The 21,267-nt window shown below is 40.7% G+C and overlaps 4 protein-coding genes across 4 annotated transcripts; all 4 read right to left on the bottom strand.

Annotated features, from left to right (window-relative positions):
• Positions 1-73: 73 nt before the first annotated feature.
• On the bottom strand, positions 74-2,115 carry LOC307078650 (duodenase-1-like). The gene is made up of 5 exons (XM_079740577.1): positions 1,909-2,115; positions 1,542-1,689; positions 1,268-1,409; positions 851-1,111; positions 74-512 (listed from the first exon to the last, which is right to left on the bottom strand). The coding sequence occupies exons 1-5, from the start codon at positions 1,961-1,963 to the stop codon at positions 351-353; spliced, it is 768 nt and encodes a 255-aa protein (XP_079596703.1). The 5' UTR covers positions 1,964-2,115; the 3' UTR covers positions 74-350.
• A 796-nt stretch (positions 2,116-2,911) lies between these two features.
• LOC307078647 (granzyme B-like) lies at positions 2,912-5,186 on the bottom strand. Its single transcript, XM_079740573.1, has 5 exons — positions 4,341-5,186; positions 3,974-4,121; positions 3,708-3,849; positions 3,304-3,546; positions 2,912-3,222 (listed from the first exon to the last, which is right to left on the bottom strand). The coding sequence occupies exons 1-5, from the start codon at positions 4,393-4,395 to the stop codon at positions 3,061-3,063; spliced, it is 750 nt and encodes a 249-aa protein (XP_079596699.1). The 5' UTR covers positions 4,396-5,186; the 3' UTR covers positions 2,912-3,060.
• A 3,586-nt stretch (positions 5,187-8,772) lies between these two features.
• Positions 8,773-16,603, bottom strand: LOC307078648 (granzyme B-like). The gene is made up of 5 exons (XM_079740574.1): positions 16,520-16,603; positions 9,809-9,956; positions 9,543-9,684; positions 9,139-9,381; positions 8,773-9,057 (listed from the first exon to the last, which is right to left on the bottom strand). Exons 1-5 carry the CDS (start codon positions 16,572-16,574, stop codon positions 8,896-8,898), a joined length of 750 nt encoding a protein of 249 aa, XP_079596700.1. The 5' UTR covers positions 16,575-16,603; the 3' UTR covers positions 8,773-8,895.
• A 1,347-nt stretch (positions 16,604-17,950) lies between these two features.
• Positions 17,951-20,952, bottom strand: LOC307078322 (mast cell protease 3-like; the record flags this gene model as incomplete). Its single annotated transcript, XM_079740065.1, has 8 exons — positions 17,951-17,969; positions 18,360-18,523; positions 18,818-18,992; positions 19,654-19,721; positions 19,889-20,021; positions 20,163-20,310; positions 20,502-20,617; positions 20,939-20,952. The coding sequence occupies 8 exons, from the start codon at positions 20,950-20,952 to the stop codon at positions 17,951-17,953; spliced, it is 837 nt and encodes a 278-aa protein (XP_079596191.1).
• Positions 20,953-21,267: the final 315 nt, after the last annotated feature.

Genomic DNA, 21,267 nt, shown 5'->3' with positions numbered 1-21,267 from the left:
GGAAACGTAGAGTTTCGAGGCGTCTATAGTTTTTGGCTTAAACAATGTTCCATTGCGCGTACTAGTCTAATACAACTCAGCACCAACTTGCTCGTTAAGCTTGACTTCATTGTCTCTTTTTTTAGATAAATTGTGCATGGTAATCAAAACCCTGTCTCAACCATTATAATCTTCGTACCATCTACTCTGTGACGATAGCCTAATTCCATAATAACAAGTTGAATCAGAAAACACGAATGTTTCCTATGAATGAATGGTGTTTATTTTTCATGTTCCGAAAGGCCTACTTATCTCGACTAGATATAAAATAGAAACAGTGGATATAACATTTGCCTAAATGCATACACACATCAAATCTGACATCGTTTTTTGGGGTAATCAATCCATGCAACAAACTTGGATATGTCAGTATATATGTTAGGTACATTTGGGTATTGACAGTTTCCGTGAAAGTTAAACGATACAATTCCAACAGCCATCTTGTTGCACACGAGAGGTCCTCCAGAGTCCCCCTGTAAAATAAAAAATAATAATTCACTCATTCATTCGAATCTTAGAGCGTAGCTAAGTCACGCCCACCTCATGCGTCACGCCTGGACCTCAGAAACGCTTGTATGAGTCCCATTAATTGGAGTTTCGTTTTCAATCGGATTCTCCGTGACAGGTTTCTGGCAAAGATTCTGATTAAAATCGAAACTTTTAAAATAAAGCTCCATTGACTCCCACATATAGGCACTATACATTTTTCCGTCTCAGGTCCAGACGTGACGCATGAGGCGGGCGTGAATTATCCAATCAATAGCAAAGATGAATTTGTGATAAAATATGTTTGGATCAATTTTGGTCCTACCTGACAAGCACCTTTCTTTGTCCCATATCCACCTGCACAGATAATGTTTGCTGGGAGAACAACCTTTTTTTCAGCTGCTGCCCATTTCCGCTGACAAGTCCTCCGGTCAATAGTAGCCACATCGGCCTCTCTTAGTTTAGCAACTCTAGGGCCCCCACTTTTGATATAACCCCATCCGGCTACAAGGCATGTGGTGTTATGTTTGATCTTCATCTTCTTATTTGGAAGTTTAATTGGTTTTATTTTTGATGGTCTTGACAGCTAAAAAAAAAAGAAAACATAGAAATTATTGATTTCAAGGGTACGGAGGAAAAGAAAAACACAAAACATTTCGTTGTACAAGCAAAATATTTGGTATACATCTACCTATACAATATAACAAATATAAGATAAAAAGTAGAAAAAGTATTTTCTCACTTTGAGCATCGTTATATCACTCGCCAATGAAGAGTTGTCAAAGTCTGCGTGTTTGCATTTTTTGACGTTGTATCTCATTGTTCTCTCGTTGACCTTGCTGAGGTCATGGGTTCCGAGAACTACTGTCACATTGGACTTCTTCCTGAATACAGTGATGATAGCAGCCATTCATATATATTATTATCTTAAAAATGCAAATATTTGAATATTCCCCAACTGCCATTATATAGGCCTACATCTTGCAGTTGTCCGATCATTTATACATTTAACCTACTTGATGAAACAGTGGGCAGCAGTAAGTACAATGTCCTTCCTGATTAGAAATCCGCCACAGAAATGCTTCCCATTGTTTTGCACAGAAGCCATGAACTGAAATGAATTTGGTGGGACTTCTTCTCCTTCAATAATTTCCCCTCCAAGTGCTTAAAATTAAAACAAAGCAAAGAGTTCATGTTTTTTCTAAGCCAGAAAATAAAGCTATACACAAAGACAAACATATACATCATAATATGAACGATATATTTGGGGATAATGTAGATAACTGTTGCACTATTGGCAATTTCCCAATCAATAATAATACACAATGCATGTATTATCTATTTGATCATTACTGTGTATAGATTGTAATAAAATGTTCTTACCCTTTTGCACGGAACCTGCCAGCACAATAAAGAGGAGTGTGTGTAAGCGAAACATCACGATGGCACTCAGCACTGAAAAGTGATGTGTCACAAGCAGGTTGAGATGCTCTTGATATAACCAAGATGTAACATACAGCCTTTTGTGAAGATGACGTTGGACTTTACAGATGAGTCTGACGGGAACATTGTGGTCATGCGAGTTTTGCAAAGTAATGCCTGTAGACCACACTCAGCAAAACGTCGTCTCTGAACCACAGAGACCGTGATGCACCTTATCTGACTCACGTGTCGGCGCGAAGATCTCACATTTAAGACCTCATGCCTTCCTTTAAATGAGACCACTGCATTGTTTCAGTTTGGTTCCTTTAACTAATTCCGCTCAGTCTAATTCTTTATCTGTTATATCTAAACCTGCACTATGTAACCTTTACTACTGCAGCTATTTAATCCATTTAACTAGAGAGTAATCTGCCAATAGTGACAAAATAATATTCTGCCATTAGACTCGGGACGCTCCATACAAAAAGCGCAGCCTGATGGGAAACTATCCTTTGGCATTCATACTTTTGTCTTTCGCTGATAGCCAGCATCCAAAGATACCCGCAGAATGTAGACTGGGACTTTGGATAACACATTTCCCAAGTTCAACTGTCCTTCTGATCATGAATCTTTTATCTGAACTTTATTTGATGCTCCACCAATATATCACTGTGGTTCTGGAACACATAAAGATGGAGCTTTTTCCGAATAATCCAGCAGATGGAGATGTTGGATAATGTTAACGGGCGGCAGCAATGGTTTTGGGCTTCCACAGGCTTGCTGCCTAGTCCAATGCAAACCCACCCATTCAGCCGTTGGTTGAGTGGGTTGGTTATTCTGACAGCAAGATCCATGCCTGAGATTATTTTGCCCTGACTGATGTATTTATATGGATCGCATCAACCGTTATTTGAGAACTTTTTAATGGTGTTCTATGATGATGCTGAGTCAGAAAATAAAAGGGTTTGCTGTGCAGGAAGTTTATTGAATATTGTTAAGAAGCACTGCCTGATACAACTAGAATATAATGCAACTATATAGCCTACGGTCTACATCTTCAAACAATCTACAAAACACATCATTGCACATTTAGTTTGCATATAAAAATTCACACTAATCAATCTTGCATTTTGGTTTGGGGTCACTAATCCATGGCAGGAACTTTGTTATGTCAGTGTAAACATTAGGTAGATGTGGGTAGACACAGGTAACGCCGGTATATGATACTATTCCAACAGCCATCGTATTGCATACAAGAGGTCCACCAGAATCCCCCTGAAAAAATCCAAACCACAAAATAATTCACCCAAAGAATCTATTAGCAAAGTGGACTTATGCCAAATGGAATTCACATACCTGGCAAAAACCTTTCTTCGTTTTGTATCCACCTGCACAGATAGATTTGGCCGGGAGAGTTGCCCATTCCCGCTGACAAGTCCTCCGGTCAATAGTAGCCACTTCGACCTCTCTAAGTTTATCAACAGTAGGGCCCTTAGTTTTGATAGAACCCCATCCGGCTACACGGCATGGGGCGTTATTTTTGATCTTCATTTTGCCATTTGGAAGTTTAATTGGTTTTATTTTTGATGGTCTGGACAGCTAAAAACAAATAAACAAGCATTACAATTATTGATTTCAAGGGTACGGAGATAAAAAATAAAATCAAACATTTTTTTGTACAAGCAAAATATTTGGTATACATTTACTATCCACACGAAATAACAAATATAAGATTAAAAGTAGAAAAAGTATGTTCTCACTTTGAGCATCATTATGTCATTCCCAAACGAAACGTTTAAAAAGCCAGGATGTTTACATTTTTCAACCTTGTATCTCATTGTTCTCTCATTGACCTTGCGGAGGTCATTGGTTCCGAGAACTACCGTCAAATTTGAATTCTTCCTGAATACAGTGATGAAAGCAGCCATTCATATATATTATTATCTTAAAAATGCAAATATTTGAATATTCCCCACCTGCCATTATACATCTTGCAGTTGTCCGATCATTTCTACATGTCACCTACTTGATGAAACAGTGGGCAGCAGTAAGTACAATGTCCTTCTTAATTAGAAATCCGCCACAGAAATGTTTCCCGTTGTTTTGCACAGAAGCCATGTACTGCAATGAATTTGGCGGGACTTCTTTTCCTTCAATAATTTCCCCTCCAAGTGCTTAAAATTTAAACAAAGCAAAGAGTTAATGTTTTTTCAAAGCCAGAAAATAAAGCTATACGCAAAGACAAACATATACATTATAATATGAACGATATATTTGGGGATAATGTAGATAACTGTTGCACTATTGGCAATTTCCCAATCAATAATAATACACAATGCATGTATTATCTATTTGATCATTACTGTGTATAGATTGTAATAAAATGTTCTTACCCTTTTGCACGGAACCTGCCAGCACAATAAAGAGGAGTGTGTGTAAGCGAAACATCACGATGGCACTCAGCACTGAAAAGTGATGTGTCACAAGCAGGTTGAGATGCTCTTGATATAACCAAGATGTAACATACAGCCTTTTGTGAAGATGACGTTGGACTTTACAGATGAGTCTGACGGGAACATTGTGGTCATGCGAGTTTTGCAAAGTAATGCCTGTAGACCACACTCAGCAAAACGTCGTCTCTGAACCACAGAGACCGTGATGCACCTTATCTGACTCACGTGTCGGCGCGAAGATCTCACATTTAAGACCTCATGCCTTCCTTTAAATGAGACCACTGCATTGTTTCAGTTTGGTTCCTTTAACTAATTCCGCTCAGTCTAATTCTTCATCTGTTATATCTAAACCTGCACTATGTAACCTTTACTACTGCAGCTATTTAATCCATTTAACTAGAGAGTAATCTGCCAATAGTGACAAAATAATATTCTGCCATTAGACTCGGGACGCTCCATACAAAAAGCGCAGCCTGATGGGAAACTATCCTTTGGCATTCATACTTTTGTCTTTCGCTGATAGCCAGCATCCAAAGATACCCGCAGAATGTAGACTGGGACTTTGGATAACACATTTCCCAAGTTCAACTGTCCTTCTGATCATGAATCTTTTATCTGAACTTTATTTGATGCTCCACCAATATATCACTGTGGTTCTGGAACACATAAAGATGGAGCTTTTTCCGAATAATCCAGCAGATGGAGATGTTGGATAATGTTAACGGGCGGCAGCAATGGTTTTGGGCTTCCACAGGCTTGCTGCCTAGTCCAATGCAAACCCACCCATTCAGCCGTTGGTTGAGTGGGTTGGTTATTCTGACAGCAAGATCCATGCCTGAGATTATTTTGCCCTGACCAATGGCGGTTCTACACGGGGGCCCACGGGGGCCCGTGCCCCTGTGGACATGTCCCTGGCCCCCCCTGTGGCCCCACCGTGCTGACCAAATAAAACAATTATGAATTGATTATGATTTTACACGCGAGTGCCAAAAGCGGAACTAATGCGACGCAACGTTATACACGGGTAAATTAGAGCGGCGCACCCAAACGGCGCACCCAAACATTGTTGCTGCACGTTCTACACGGGTAAATTAGAGCGGCGCACCCAAACGGCGCACCCAAACACTGTGTTGCTGCTGCTCGGTGAATGCGAGCTCAGCAAATACTCCTGGAGATAGAAAGGAGCTACGATTTCTCCTGTTGCAAAAGTCGAAGGTAAGCAAAACGATTTAATCTTTTATGTGACTTGTTGTTCTTGTTGATCTTCCCGTGTTAAGTAGGGAGAGATGGTTATGCAACGAAGTGTAATGCATGCCCCTACGATTTTTTCTTCTAATAGCAGCTATCATGAAACGAGGAAAGAATATAGCATCCTTTTTTGCCCCAGTAAACAAAAAAGTGAAAGAAACAGCAGTGAGAAAAACAAGTCAAGGTATTGAGAGAGCTGAGGAGCAGGAAGAGGGAGAGTCGGAGGAGGTTGGAGAGAGGGCATGTGATGAACGTGAGGGCTCTGACACAGAGAGGGAAATTTCAGAGAGTGAGAAGGATGAAGAAGAGGGTGAGGAGGAAGAAAACATACAGAGACAGAGAGAGAAACAGCCAGAGGTACAGCAAGTAAATCCATGTGGATCAAGTACTGCAGGTTTGTGATGAAGAAGGTTATTTCTGTTTGCAAAGTAGTGCAATTACAATTTCATTGTAGTTCTACAGTGTATCCTTAAAATTATGCTTTCTGCTGTAAATTCAATTTGTGCCAATATGGCACAAACTTGAACTACATGCAGATATACATGCGTAAGTAAATAAATGTTGTAGTTGTGCTCTATGTTTACTGTACATCTTTCTACAGATATCAGCAAGTCCAAGAATGATGCACCAGTACAGCCGAACTTGAATATATTCCCAACCACTTTGATGGGGGACAGAAGACGGTGCTTCAGGCAAAACTGGTATACTCTTCATCCATGGCTTGAGTATTCTGTCATAATGGACTCTACATATTGCTATGCATGTAGACATTTTAGCACACCAAAGGCCCCTGACACTGTTTTTGTTTCAACCCCTGGGTTTAGAAACTGGAAAAATGCAACTATGAGAAAGGCAGGGTTTTCAGTTCATGCAAAGTCTGAGCGACACAAGTGTGCGATGATAGCATGGCGGGATTATCAAAGTGCTGTTAAAAATGATGCAACACTAGCAGATATCCTTAACAGAGAACACACTAAACAAGTACAAGAAAATCGGGCATACATTAAAACAATTGGGGAAGTGCTGTTACTTACAGCTACACAAAACATAGCACAAAGAGGGCATGATGAATCTGAAGAGTCCAATAACAAAGGAAACTTTAGGGAAATTCTTAGCACAGTTGCTAACCACGACCCACTTGTTAAGAGAAGATTAACTTCTATTAACAATGCAAAGTACACAAGCAAGATCATCCAGAATGAGGTTTTGGGTTGTTTGGCAGAAATGGTTCGTTCTGAAATCATAGAAGAAGTGAAGAACAGTGAGGTTTTCAGCATCATGGCAGATGAAACAAAGGATGTTTCAAAAAGTGAACAGATTTCTTTCACACTCAGGTACTATTACAATGGGGCCATTAAGGAGAGTTTTCTCCATTTTGAATCTGCAGAGAGGTTAGATGCAGCAAGCCTAACTGGAAAAATAGTGAACTTACTGGAAAGTTACGGCCTGAACTACAAAAATAACCTTGTAGGCCAAGCATACGATGGCGCTGCCGTTATGAGCGGTAAACATTCAGGGGTTCAGGCAACGATCAAAGAACAGGCTAAATTTGCCTTCTACATTCATTATAGTGCACACTGTCTCAATTTAGTGTTAGTTGATGTAGTCAAAAATGTCCCAGAAACAGAGGAGTTTTTTTCTTTGTTACAGAGCCTTTATATTTTTACCTCTGGCTCATATGTGCACCCAAAATGGCTCTCTCTCCAAAAAGAAATGTATGGCAAAACAAGAGAGTTGCAACGTTTAAGCGACACACGTTGGGCATGCCGATTTCTAGCACTACGCAACATAATTGACACTCTACCTGCCCTTAAACGACTACTGCAACAGATTGCTCAAGAACGCCACGGTGAAAGAACTGTTGAGGCCCGAGGTCTTCTGCCTCAAATTGACCTACAATTTGTTGTGCACCTTGTCACTCTTAGTAAGTTGTTTGGGGAGACAAAACTACTGTCTGACATGTTACAGTCACAAACTGTTGATCTGGCTAGAGCTGTTGACTTGGTAAATGCTTTAGTCCAGACATTGAAAGACCACAGGCAGGAGTCTTTCTTTGATAAGTTGTGGGATGAAGCATTGACTATTTGTGAGCACTGTGATTCTGCACCATCAGTGGCAAAACGTCAGACAATGCTGAGCACTAGGCTCAGTGGCTACTGCACACTAAGCACTGTTGGTCAGAGGGAGGTAGAACATGACAAAGCTATGTTTTGCACATCATTTTTCTATCCTGTAATTGACAGCATGCTCAAGGAGTTGAACAGACGTTTCTCCAATACCAACTGTGAGCTCATGACAAGCATACAGTCTCTCAACCCCCAGAGTGATGCCTTTTTAAAGGAGACAAATGTTTTTTCATTTGGCCGTTTGTACAATGCAGACATTGATGATTTAGGGCATGAGCTCCATCAATTTAAGAGAGTTTTGGACAGAAAAATACAGAGTGGTGAAATTACAAAGCCATGCAATACAGTTGAGCTGGTTTGTTTTATTGAGCCATACAGGGAAGTTTTCTTTGAACTCTTTAGACTGTGCAAGATTGCCGTAACCCTTCCTGTAAGCTCAGCCTCTTGCGAACGCAGTTTCTCCACACTGAAACTGATCAAAACCTTCCTGCGGTCCACCACTACTGACATGAGACTCAGTGATCTTGGTGTCCTGAGCATAGAGTCCAGAAGGGCCAAGGCTCTGGATCTGGATGCATTTGTGGACCGTTTTGCCAGACAGCACAACCGCCGTATCCTGTTGTTGTAGTGTAGTGTTTACATTAATAGGTAATGTCACATTTTTATACCCTTTGTTGTACCCTGGAGGTTTGTTCACATTGAATTGAAACACTGTATTTGTACCCTGTACTGTATTTTTCATTTTTCTACGGCCCTACCTCCTTTAGCTTCAGGATTTAGGGCATGAGCTCCATAAATTGAGTGGTTAAGTTAAAAAGCCATGCAGTACAGTTGAGCTGGTTTGTTTTATTGGGCCATACAGGGAAGTTTTCTTTGTATTTTACTGATTTGAAAATAAAATAAATAAATCTTTAAATATCATTTTGTGCCTTTTTTTTGTGCCCCTCACTCTTTGGCCCCCCTAGTAAAATTTGTCTAGAACCGCCACTGGCCCTGACTGATGTATTTATATGGATCGCATCAACCGTTATTTGAGAACTTTTTAATGGTGTTCTATGATGATGCTGAGTCAGAAAATAAAAGGGTTTGCTGTGCAGGAAGTTTGCATATAAAAATTCACACTAATCAATCTTGCATTTTGGTTTGGGGTCACTAATCCATGGCAGGAACTTTGTTATGTCAGTGTAAACATTAGGTAGATGTGGGTAGTCACAGGTAACGCCGGTATATGATACTATTCCAACAGCCATCGTATTGCATACAAGAGGTCCACCAGAATCCCCCTGAAAAAATCCAAACCGCAAAATAATTCACCCAAAGAATCTATTAGCAAAGTGGACTTATGCCAAATGGAATTCACATACCTGGCAAAAACCTTTCTTCATTTTGTATCCACCTGCACAGATAGATTTGGCCGGGAGAGTTGCCCATTCCCGCTGACAAGTCCTCCGGTCAATAGTAGCCACTTCGACCTCTCTAAGTTTATCAACAGTAGGGCCCTTAGTTTTGATAGAACCCCATCCGGCTACACGGCATGGGGCGTTATTTTTGATCTTCATTTTGCCATTTGGAAGTTTAATTGGTTTTATTTTTGATGGTCTGGACAGCTAAAAACAAATAAACAAGCATTACAATTATTGATTTCAAGGGTACGGAGATAAAAAATAAAATCAAACATTTTTTTGTACAAGCAAAATATTTGGTATACATTTACTATCCACACGAAATAACAAATATAAGATTAAAAGTAGAAAAAGTATGTTCTCACTTTGAGCATCATTATGTCATTCCCAAACGAAACGTTTAAAAAGCCAGGATGTTTACATTTTTCAACCTTGTATCTCATTGTTCTCTCATTGACCTTGCGGAGGTCATTGGTTCCGAGAACTACCGTCAAATTTGAATTCTTCCTGAATACAGTGATGAAAGCAGCCATTCATATATATTATTATCTTAAAAATGCAAATATTTGAATATTCCCCACCTGCCATTATACATCTTGCAGTTGTCCGATCATTTCTACATGTCACCTACTTGATGAAACAGTGGGCAGCAGTAAGTACAATGTCCTTCTTAATTAGAAATCCGCCACAGAAATGTTTCCCGTTGTTTTGCACAGAAGCCATGTACTGCAATGAATTTGGCGGGACTTCTTTTCCTTCAATAATTTCCCCTCCAAGTGCTTAAAATTTAAACAAAGCAAAGAGTTAATGTTTTTTCAAAGGCAGAAAATAAAGCTATACACTTATACATTATATTATGTATGTTACATTTTTTGTGGGGTCGTTTAAGGCTCAGTCATTTCAAATTGGTGTTAAAGTTTGGTTTTCACTTCCAAGCTGAAGTTTAGGGTCTATAGAACAATTTGAGCCCGAGTGTCAAACACACAGATAAAAAATGGCCTCTAGGGGGCGCCGTAAAATATGTAAACTGCTACAACTTTTGATTAGATTATCCAATTTTAACATATGAGGTATGTATGGATTCAGAATTAAAAGGTGAAACAGGTTTGCCAAGCATTTGGTGACCAGATTAAAAAATTAATACACTTTTAGCCCAATATATTAAATGGACACAAGCAAAATTATGTTTTTTTTTAAGATAGTTTAAATGTCCTCAAAGTTGCTATGAAACAAGATTTTTAAAGTTATTGTAAATAAAGGCTCTGTAATTACTCAAATGGATTTAAGATTGGTGTTCAGAATATCCCTATAGCACAAAGATAGCTACAAAGATACCCATACACAAATATGGCTGCATATAGCCTACGTGATATGAAGCACCCAACTTGCAGGTCTCTGTGATGGCAGTGGACCAACCCCTCTATGACCTAGCAAAAAAAATGCAGCGGACCTTCCCTGACATCTTTTGGAGAAGACAAGTTTGTGGTTATGTTAGGTGGGCTCCACATTGAAATCGCTTTGTGGAGTACCATGGGAGATCTTCTGCGTGGATCTGGATGGCCTGAAGCCCTGAAAGAAGCTGGGCTAGTGAATTCAGTGGCAGCAGCCACATCATTTCTGAAGGCATCCAATGTGATGAGAACAAGATATGCCCATCGAGTTACTGTTGTGGTACTTCACAGCCTTCTAAAGCGAGCCTATGAGGAAAGCTGAACCAGGATGGTCCTTGAGGACTGGGTTCAGAGAGTTGCCCATGAGAGCCCAACATTCTCCTTCTGGCTCCTTGTGTACAAGTACCAACAGAGTATCTTCATGTTCATACGAGCACATCACAAACGGAAGATCAAACTCATGGTCACAACCCTGCAGAAGCTTGTTCCTCTGTTCTTTGCTCTCGACCATCATAACTATACCCGGTGGCTTCCAGTCTTTATAAAGGACATGGACTGTCTCCCAGATAGTATCCGGGCAGAGTTTGAAAAGGGACATCCGACGGTAACTCGCAGCAAGCAGCGTTTTTCAGCGATGCCGATTGAACAAGCACACGAGCAAGCCAACAAAAGGGTGAAAGGAGTGGGTGGCATAATTGGCCTCACAGAGAACCCGGACATGTTGGAACGCTGGATTGTGACTGGGTCCGGAAATCAGCCGTGTCCTGGAGGAGTTTACCACTGTAAATGACAGTGATGACTCCGAATGGCGTCCTCATCATGAGGAAGGATCAGCATCACAGCAGCGTTTTCAACGTCACACCAAAAACCTGATGGAGCTGTTGCTCAGCAATGGGAATCCCTTTGAGGAGAGCAGTAAAGACCTGGTTACTTTAGATAACAAGCTGCGAGTCTGCAGCCGCTGCAGCATCGGTCCTTAAAGTTGAGTCAATGGGACAAGAGCAGTACAACAACTTCAAAAATAATCTGCTGGACTCACATGACACACCACTGACAGCTCTGATCAAGCGAAACAACTTGATGTTGTTCCATGAGAAGAAAACACGCAAGAAGACGGCAGCTAAACTGAGAATGCAGCACTTCAAACATCATGCAGAGCTTTATGGGAAAGCTTTCATTGTGCTGGAAAGCTGGAGCGGCAATTTGGAAGATTTTTTTCGCCACAAGTAGTTTTACATCCTGGGAATTCCTGTGAGTGGAGGAATATCTGACAATGAGGAGATCGTTGCACCAGATCTTTATGGTTCCATTTTCCCAAGAGTACAATGTGACTTGAAAAGATCAACACGAGTGGACATCGTCTGGGACCAGTATCGTTCTTTGGCAATCAACGGAGGAACAAGAGAAACCGAGGATCAGGCACCCAACAACGCATCTCTGGCACTGCCAAAGTCCCAAGAGATTGGCAGGCATTTCTGGCAAATAACGATAATAAGACAGAACTGTTTTCATTCCTGTCAACTGCGCTTGTAACAAATGGACAATTCCTAGATGACAAAGATGTCTTCATAACAGCATATGATTGCGTCCACCATGAAACAGTCCTCCAATGGATCGCTGCAACTACGAGGAAGCTGACACTCATGTCCTAGTGCATCTTCTCCATGCCCTCCAAACAGCATCAGTTGGGATGGTTTATACTGGAGACACAGATGTTGTCGTAATCCTGCTGAGTAATTTCCATCATATCAAGGCTTTGAATGCAACTACAGAAATCTGGATCTGCTTCAAAACTGGAAAGACATCAAGAATGATCTCCCTGAACACTCTCGCCACAATACTGGGCACAGAAACATGTAAAGCCATGGCTCTCTTCCACGCATGCACTGGATCAGACAGCACATCTTCTTTCAAGTTCAGGGGTAAGCGATCCTGCTACAAATTGATGCACGAAGTTACACACTTGACAGAGGAGTTCGCAACTATCTTTGAGACTCCATTCCAAACCTCTACAAGGCTGAAAGAAGTTGCAATAAACTTTGTCTGTAGGTTGTACTCCAGTTAATCAAATGAGGAAAATGATGTTGATCTTCTTTGAATGTGGCTATTCTCACAGAAGACGAGGGATGTTGAAAGAATCCCCCCAACAATGGATGCTTTGGATCTATATCTCAAAAGGAGTGTCTTCCAAGCAAGCATCTGGACGACAGCCCACATGTAAGTATACATCTGTATGGATTTGAGTATTGTACTATATAATCACAAAAAAAATCATGCTTTTATTTATTCATTTATTTATTCATTCATTTAGGTCAACAATGCCTGTCAACAACCCCACTGACCATGGGTGGAAAGAAGAGTACAGCAAACTTCTTCCCATTTGGACTACGCTACCACTTGCCAAAGACATATTCCAACTAGATGTGAAGTGCGCTTGTACAAGGCAGGTCGACTTGTACAAGTACTTGTACAAGTCGACCTGCCAGTTCTTGTGCATGAAGTGCATGAAGGCAAGATTAAAGTGCACACGTCTGTGCAAGTGCACGTCAGCACTTCTAAGACTGACATAGAATAAATCAAAGAGGTAAACCATAGTTATAATCAGGGACGGCTGGTATCAATGGGCTAGTGGGGCTAAGCCCTCCCTATCTTTTAGAATAAACATGAGAACACTATTAAATTAATGAAAATATTAAAAGATAATAATTACTACAACTTAGAATTGGTTGATTTTGGTGCAACGGAGAAGCAACAGCACCAAAAAATCACAAAAACGCAGGAGATACATATAGATATGTTGTGTGGGCTTAGAAAAGTCAGCCCAGACGATCTGTCTGGGCTGATTTTTCTAAGCCCACGCTTAAGAAAATCAGCATCCAATCGGTGTCGTCCAATCGTGATTGACAGGTGTTATGACATACCCCCTTGATTTAGAGACCATTTGGGCTAAATGAATATAGCCCAGACCAACAGTGACAGTGACTCTCACTGGTGACGGTCCCTGTTAGAAAAAGTGAAAAAAGTGAAAAAAAAAAAAACCCTGACCACAATGGCGAGCGCTAATTTACCTAACGAAGTGGACTATCTACTGACTCATCCGTTTTCGTTGATGTCTTTAGAAGAAAAAAAAGTAATAAAAAGACTGGGGGCACATCGGCCAAACGATGTTCAGATAAAACAAAAGGACACGCGACAAAATCGTTCATTTTGCACCTCTTGGTTCGAAAGGAAAGACTGGCTAACGGCTAGCTTAGCTAGGAGCGCTCTCTTCCGTTTCCCTTGCGTGCTGTTCGGAGGAGACACAGCTTGGACCCAACAAGGGGTTGCGGATTTAAAACATGTGTCCTGTAAAGTAAAGAAACACGAATGCAGTGCAACTCACATTGGAAACTGTGAAGCTTTCAATGTTGGGAAAGTAAATATTGCCAGCTGGATGACGGCCACCGCATCTCAGTACACAGAGACACAACGAGCAGGTGAAGAAAAACAGACATTCGCTGTCACGGATTGTGGACTGCATGAGGTTCTGTGGGGCGCACGAGCTAGCCCTCAGGGGCTCTGAGGAACCGGCAACCTCACTCCAGCGGGCCGTGTTTTTGGACCTCGTTGACCAGTTATCTTTTTTTTAAGACAGCCAGTTAGCAGATCACCTGTCAAACGCACATGTTACCAAGTACACGTCTAAGACTAGCCCAAACGAGTTGCAACCCCTGTGTCATCGGCAGAGTCAAGAGAGGTGCTCCAGTACACGGAAGAGGATCGAAACATTTCTCCAAAGTGCCACGGGACGAGATGGGCTTAACGCCCTAGCGATGCTGTCTGTTGAGCGGGACCTCATCCAAAAGTCACCGGACTTCAATGGCATGGTGATTAACCTGGTTGCGACTCAGAAAGGCCGTCGATGTGAGCTTCTCTTCAAATAAGGTAGGCCCAAGCAGCCCTGATATTGATTGTATTCGGGACATGATGCTTGCTTCATAATGTTTGTGATAAAAACAGTGCGGTTGGCAGTCGTTACAGTGCGAACACGTTTTGTTTGTTTGTGTGTGTGTGTGTGTGTGTGTGTGAGAAACTTTTTGCCATCAGAACATGTTTGTAGCCTACTTATCTAATTGTTTATAGAGCCTTATTAATTGCTGTAACTTGGTGCTGTATCTCTGGACTGTACCTCGGATGTGATTTTGGAAAATCATTTCGTTTCTCCATTGCCTGCTGTCTCCCTGCATTCTATTTGTTGTGATTCGAGGCCTGATATTGAATTTATTCGGGACATGATGCTTGCTTCATAATGTTTGTGATAAAAACAGTGCGGTTGGCAGTCGTTACAGTGCGAACACGTCTCATTTCTAACACTCTCTCTGTCTCTGTCTCTCACTCTCTCTGTCCCCCACCCCCGCTTCCTGTGAGGATGGACACTGGGTTACAGCGGCCCTCACAACCCCACACCACCTCCCCACCCCTTTCAAGTGTAGATTGTATATAGTTCTCTGCAAACCTATGGTGGCATCATGCCTTCAGTGTGTATATTGTATATAGTTCTCTGCAAACCTATGGTGGCATCATGCCTTCAGTGTGTATATTGTATATAGTTCTCTGCAAACCTATGGTGGCATCATGCCTTCAGTGTGTATATTGTATATAGTTCTCTGCAAACCTATGGTGGCATCATGCCTTCAGTGTGTCTTCAACAACCACGCATAAAAGGTTGCACATATTATATTGATTTTTTTATCGTATTTGTCTAAATGCATACTTGACTGTAGATAGATTTATGAGTGAAGTTACCAACACAATAGGTTGGCCGTAACTCACCCATTTTAGAATCACATTCTCTCTTGTGTATAATTCCCAATTATTATTGATGTATTTGCACTTTTAATCTTGCTGAATTCTACAAGGCAAATCAATTAAGTTAAAACTAAGTTCCACGGCTCCATTCGTCTTTGTGAGGAAATGTTCTCTTTTGTCTTTATTATTTTGTCAGAATGCACCAGAATACTTAGTTTGTATGTGAAAATCAACAAAAAATCTTCGGGGGAAGGATGCCCCCAGTGCCTCCTACATGGGGTTTGGTTTACAAACTTTTAGCCCCCCCTAAAATAAGATTCACCAGCCGCTGCTGGTTATAATTGTAGAGTGAAGTTCTCAGACCCCTAGGGTCCTCTGTTAATTTTTTGAATGCCGGAAAAACTATTGTTTCTCTTCTTATTGTTATTGATTTACTTTCTTCCATATATAAAGTTCTTTAGTGAAAATTTCTTGTGAATAGAATTATAGCTTCATGGCTTGATTGATTGATTGATGAAAAAAGTTGGGACTCCTGATCCTAAATCCATACATACAAAGATTAGGGCTGTTACTACATTTTGCGGCACCCCCTAGGGCATAGAATAGAAGAGTGAGGAACATTTCAATTCCAGTTTAATCACCACAGTCTTCACTTAATGAAATAACATTAAAAAGTAAAATTCCTTAGCAACTGAGGATATTTTCAGACAAAAAAGCATAATTTTGCTTGTGTCCATTTAATATTTTGGGCTAAAGTGTATTTAATTTTAATCTGGTCGCCAAATGCTTAGCATACCAGTTTGTCCTTTTAATTCTGAATCCATACATACCTCATATGTTAAATTTGGTTAATCTAATCAAAAGTTGTAGCAGTTTACATATTTTGCGGTGCCCCCTATAGGCCATTCTATTATCTGTGTGTTTGACACTCAGACTGAAATTGTTCTATAGACCCTAAACTTCAACTTAGAAGTGAAAACCAAACTTTAACACCAATCTGAAATGACTGAGAAAAATTACACATGCATCCGATCCCACTATTTGGGATAATGCAGATAACTGTTGCACTATTGGTAATTTCCCAATAAACAATACTACACAATAATTGTGTGTTATCTAATTGATCATTACCGTGTAGGTATATTGTTATAAAATGTTCTTACCTTTTTGCACGGAACATGCCAACACAATAAAGAGTAGTGTGTGTAAGCGAAACATCACGATGGCACTCAGCACTCTGTAAAGTGATGTGTCAAAAGGAGGGCGAGATGCTCTTAATATAACCACAATTTTAATGCATACAACCTCTTGTGAAGATGACATTGGACCTTACAGATGACGGGAACATTGTGGTCGTGCAAGTTTTGCACAGTAATGCCTGTCGACCACACCCAGCAACACGTCCGCTCTGAACTACAGAGACCTCTGTGCACCGTATCTGACTCATGTGTCAGTGTTAAAATCTCACATGTCTTCCTTTTGAAAGGGACTGCTGCATTGTTTCAGTTTGGTTCTTTTAACTAATTCCACCCTCATTCTTTATCTGTTATAGCTAAACCTGCACTATGTAACTTTAACTACTGTGGCTATTTACTCCATTTAACTAAAATGTTTCCCAAGAATAAAACAGACACATCCACAGGTATCCACAGGCATACTCATAGGCATCAATGTATTGCTACATGTTGTCTCCCCTATTATGAGTTCAGCCCTCCAGTTTCTACTGGTGAATGGTATCCTGAATCCGCACCTCTGCTACGGTCCTCATGCCTATTTATTACCTCTGTCCCCCTCACTTCTTGCTGTATCTTTACAAATGTTTGTTGTGTTGTATTTTGCCGGAATGTGGTTCCTAGTTGTGGCTATTAAGAATAGTGGTTTGAGACAAGTTTCTAACCTTTCTTTTCTCACAGAAAGTCTGTTTTGTACTGCATTTGCACTTGCTTCAGGATAAAAGTTATTATTTTATTTTTTTTGACAAGTCTGTATTTGCTTAATGTGACATGGTCTATTATGGGAACCGGTCAAACTGATATTCTGTTCCCCAGCCCCGCTGCTTGGCTCTCAATCATAGGACTACACTTGAGGAACTTAACAAATGGCCCGAGTCATTGAATCACCATCATAGCTTTATTCTTCTTCTGCCTTATTATTGCTTGCAATAACAATAAATATAATTATTAAAGTCTGTAGCTGTCAGCCAAATGTTTTCAACTGAAGTATTTTTAGGACTGTTTGAACTCCCTAAAAAGACGAAGTAAAAAAATAAATAATTTAAATAATTTAAATAATTTGGACATTAATGTTGACGAAGTGAAAAGCCCTTCCTTGTGATGGCTACTTTACCACCAGTGTGGTAAAGTAGCCATCTAATTCTGCCATTAGACTCGGGACGCTCCATACACACAGCGTAGCCTGATGGGAAACTATTCTTTGGCATTCATACGTTTGTCTTTCGCTGATAACCAGCAGCCAAAGATCACCACCGAATGTAGACTAGGACATTGGTTACCAAATTTCCCAAGTTCAGCTGTCCATCTTTTCTTGAATCTTTCTCTGAACTTTATTTGATGCTCCACCAACTCTATGTGATTTTAATATATGACTGTGGTTCTGGAACACAAAGATTGAGCGGCAGCAATGGTTTTGGGCTTCCACAGGCTTGCTGCCTAGTCCAATGCAAACCAACCCGCTCAGCCGTTGGTTGAGTGGGTTGGTTATTCTGACAACAAGATCCATGACTGAGATTATTTTTGCCCTGACTGATGTATTTATATGGATCGCATTAACCATTTATTTGAGAACTTTTTAATGGTGTTCTATGATGATGCTGAGTCAGAAAATAAAAGGGTTTGCTGTGGAGGAAGTTTATTGAATATTGTAAAGAAGTACTGCCTGATACAACTAGAATATAATGCAACTATATAGCCTACGGTCTACATCTTCAAACAATCTACAAAACACAACATTGCACATTTAGATTGAATACATAAAAATACACACTTATCGTTCTTGCATTTTCTGTTGGGGTCACTAATCCATGGCAGGAACTCTTTTATGTCAGTGTAGACATTAGGTACATTTGGGTAGTCACAGTTTGTTTTCCAGTTAAACGACACAATTCCAACAGCCGTCTTGCTGCACACTAGAGGTCCTCCGGAATCACCCTGTAAAATAATAAATCAAATTCACCGTGAGAATCTTAGAGTGGCTAAATCCCGCTCGCCACATGCGTCAAGGCTGGGCCTTTACAACGCACACACTTGTATGGGAGTCAGATCAATTGAAAAAGTTTTGTTTTCAATCTACGGTATCGTTGTAATTAAATTAAACTATTCCAAAAGCGATCTTATTGGATACAAGAGGTCCACCAGAATCCCCCTGAAAAATCGAAAACACAAAATAATTCACCCAAAGAATCTGTTAGCGAAGTGGACTTATGCTAAATGGAATTCACATACCTGGCAAAAACCTTTCTCCATTTTGTATCCACCTGCACAGATAGTTTTGGCTGGGAGTGTTGCCCATTCCCGCTGACAAGTCCTCCGGTCAATAGTAGCCATTTCGACCTCTCTAAGTTTATCAACAGTAGGGCCCTTAGTTTTGATAGAACCCCATCCGGCTACACGGCATGGGGTGTTGCCGGCACGGCACGGCACGGCACCTCCACTGGCTCCCTGTAATAGCTCGCATCAGATTCAAGATGATGGTACTGGCATACAAGGCAGTCGATGGAACTGCCCCTGCCTACCTCCAAGCATTAGTAAAGCCACACACCCCAGCTCGATCCCTCCGCTCAACTACCTCAGCTGGACGTCTGGTACCGCCATCGCTAAGAGCAAGCAAAGGTCGATCAGCGAAGTCACAACTTTTCTCTGTTTTGGGACCTCAGTGGTGGAACGAGCTCCCTACCGATGTCAGGATCGCAGAGTCGCTCACCAGCTTCCGCAAAAGACTCAAAACTCACCTGTTCAGAGTTCACCTCGACTCTGCATAGAAACCAATGCACAGCCACCATTGAATGTTGTACGTCCTGGCACTTGTACATTGCACTTATTCAAGGTACTTAATTGTGTAGCATCTACAGTAGCTGCTATCGTTGCTTTACACGGGGAATGGGTTAGCCTAGCGATTGTAATACTTGCACTTGGTTCTATGAACATCTTTACTGTACCGACAGCGATATATTGTTTCACTTCTTATGACAAATGTACTTATTGTAACAAATGCACTTATTGCAAGTCGCTTTGGATAAAAGCGTCTGCTAAATGCTCTAAATGTAAATGTTAAGGTAAATGTGTTATGTTTAATCTCCTTATTGCCATTTGAAAATTGAATTGGTTCCATTTCTGATGGTCTGGACAGCTAAAAACCAACAAACAAGCATTACAATTATTGATTTCAAGGGTACGGAGGAAGAAATAAAATAAAACATTTCGTTGTACAAGCAAAATATTTTGTATACATCTACATATCTACACCAAATAACAAATATAAGATGTTGGATTATTATAGGAAAAGAATGTTCTCACGTTGAGCATCATTATGTCATTCCCAGACGAAACGTCTATATAGTCAGGATGTTTACATTTTTTGACTTTGTATCTCATTGTTCTCTTATTGACCTTGCGGAGGTCATTGGTTCCCAGAACAACCGTCAGCTCCCTGAATAACAAATTAAATATCAATTTATTAAATCTTGGCGTCCATACACATACATTCCCATAAAAATATGTGTGATTCAAATATTTCCCTCTGAGCATTAATCACCACTTGCATGTTGGATAATTTCTACATTTCACCTACTTGAGGTCGCAGTGGGCAGCAGTAAGTACAATGTCCTTTTCAATTTGAAATCCGCTACAGATATGTTTCCCATTGTGTTGCACAGAAGCCATATACGTCAATGAATTTGGCAGGACTTCTCTCCCGTGAATAATTTTCCCTCCAATCGTTTACACAAAAACAATTGTCATTAATATTAGTAAGCCAGAAAATAAACCAAATATTCATTTCATAATTTGTACCAAATTCAGTTAATATTGTATTTATTAAAAATATTAATTATGTCATTTGACGGTCAAAAATACACTCTATTCTATTATTTATGAAAGAATAATTCACATTGTTATAAAATATTCTTACCTTGTTTCGCTGAACATGCCAGCACAATGAAGAGGAGTTTGTGTAAGCGATTCATCACGAAGGCACACAACAGTGTCAGGATGTTGAGATGCTCTTGGAATACCCCAGATATGGACCTTTGCTCAACGTTAGACAAAGAAGGTATTTTATACAAACTTTCTAGGCTGCAGGAAGTCTGCGTGAGGTTCACTTCCTTCCACTTCACACTAGACCTCCTACCTCATATTAATCACCCTTATGATGATTCATGATGACCTCGTGCTATCAGGATAGATAACACCTGGTAGAACCTAGCTAGATGCCTACAGGGTACAACGTTTGTCTTGTAACCATTACCCGGTGCGGGTGTCCTACATGCGGGCCCTTTGTGGCCCTCACAGCCCCAGGCATGTGGAGTATGCCGAACACATAGGGCTCGCCTAGTCAGGGCAGCATACCTGCGGCATGGCATGGCTAGGATTTAGCGCTAATGTGGCGCGTGTGCCACTCAGCAGACCTGTCTCATGTCCAGCCAGTTGGTTTTAGAAGTGGCCGCTAATCCACTCATGAGAAGGCCTCAGCCTGACGCTGCCAAGACATCGAGGGACTCCCAGCCCTGAGACTGACACCAGATTCAGATGCAGGACATGAACATGGACATGTTCATCAAAACATGCTGGGGGTTTGGTTCCGTGGGAGGCTTTTATTGTTTCTTTCAATGGAAGTTAGCTAATCCTCGTGATTCAAATGACAGACTCTGGGTTTTAATCTTATCTTATCTTATCTA

The sequence above is a fragment of the Pollachius pollachius genome, assembly GCF_949987615.1.
Source record: "Pollachius pollachius genome assembly, chromosome: 7".
Lineage (NCBI taxonomy): Eukaryota > Metazoa > Chordata > Actinopteri > Gadiformes > Gadidae > Pollachius > Pollachius pollachius.
This window is presented reverse-complemented; position numbering and strand designations above follow the sequence as displayed.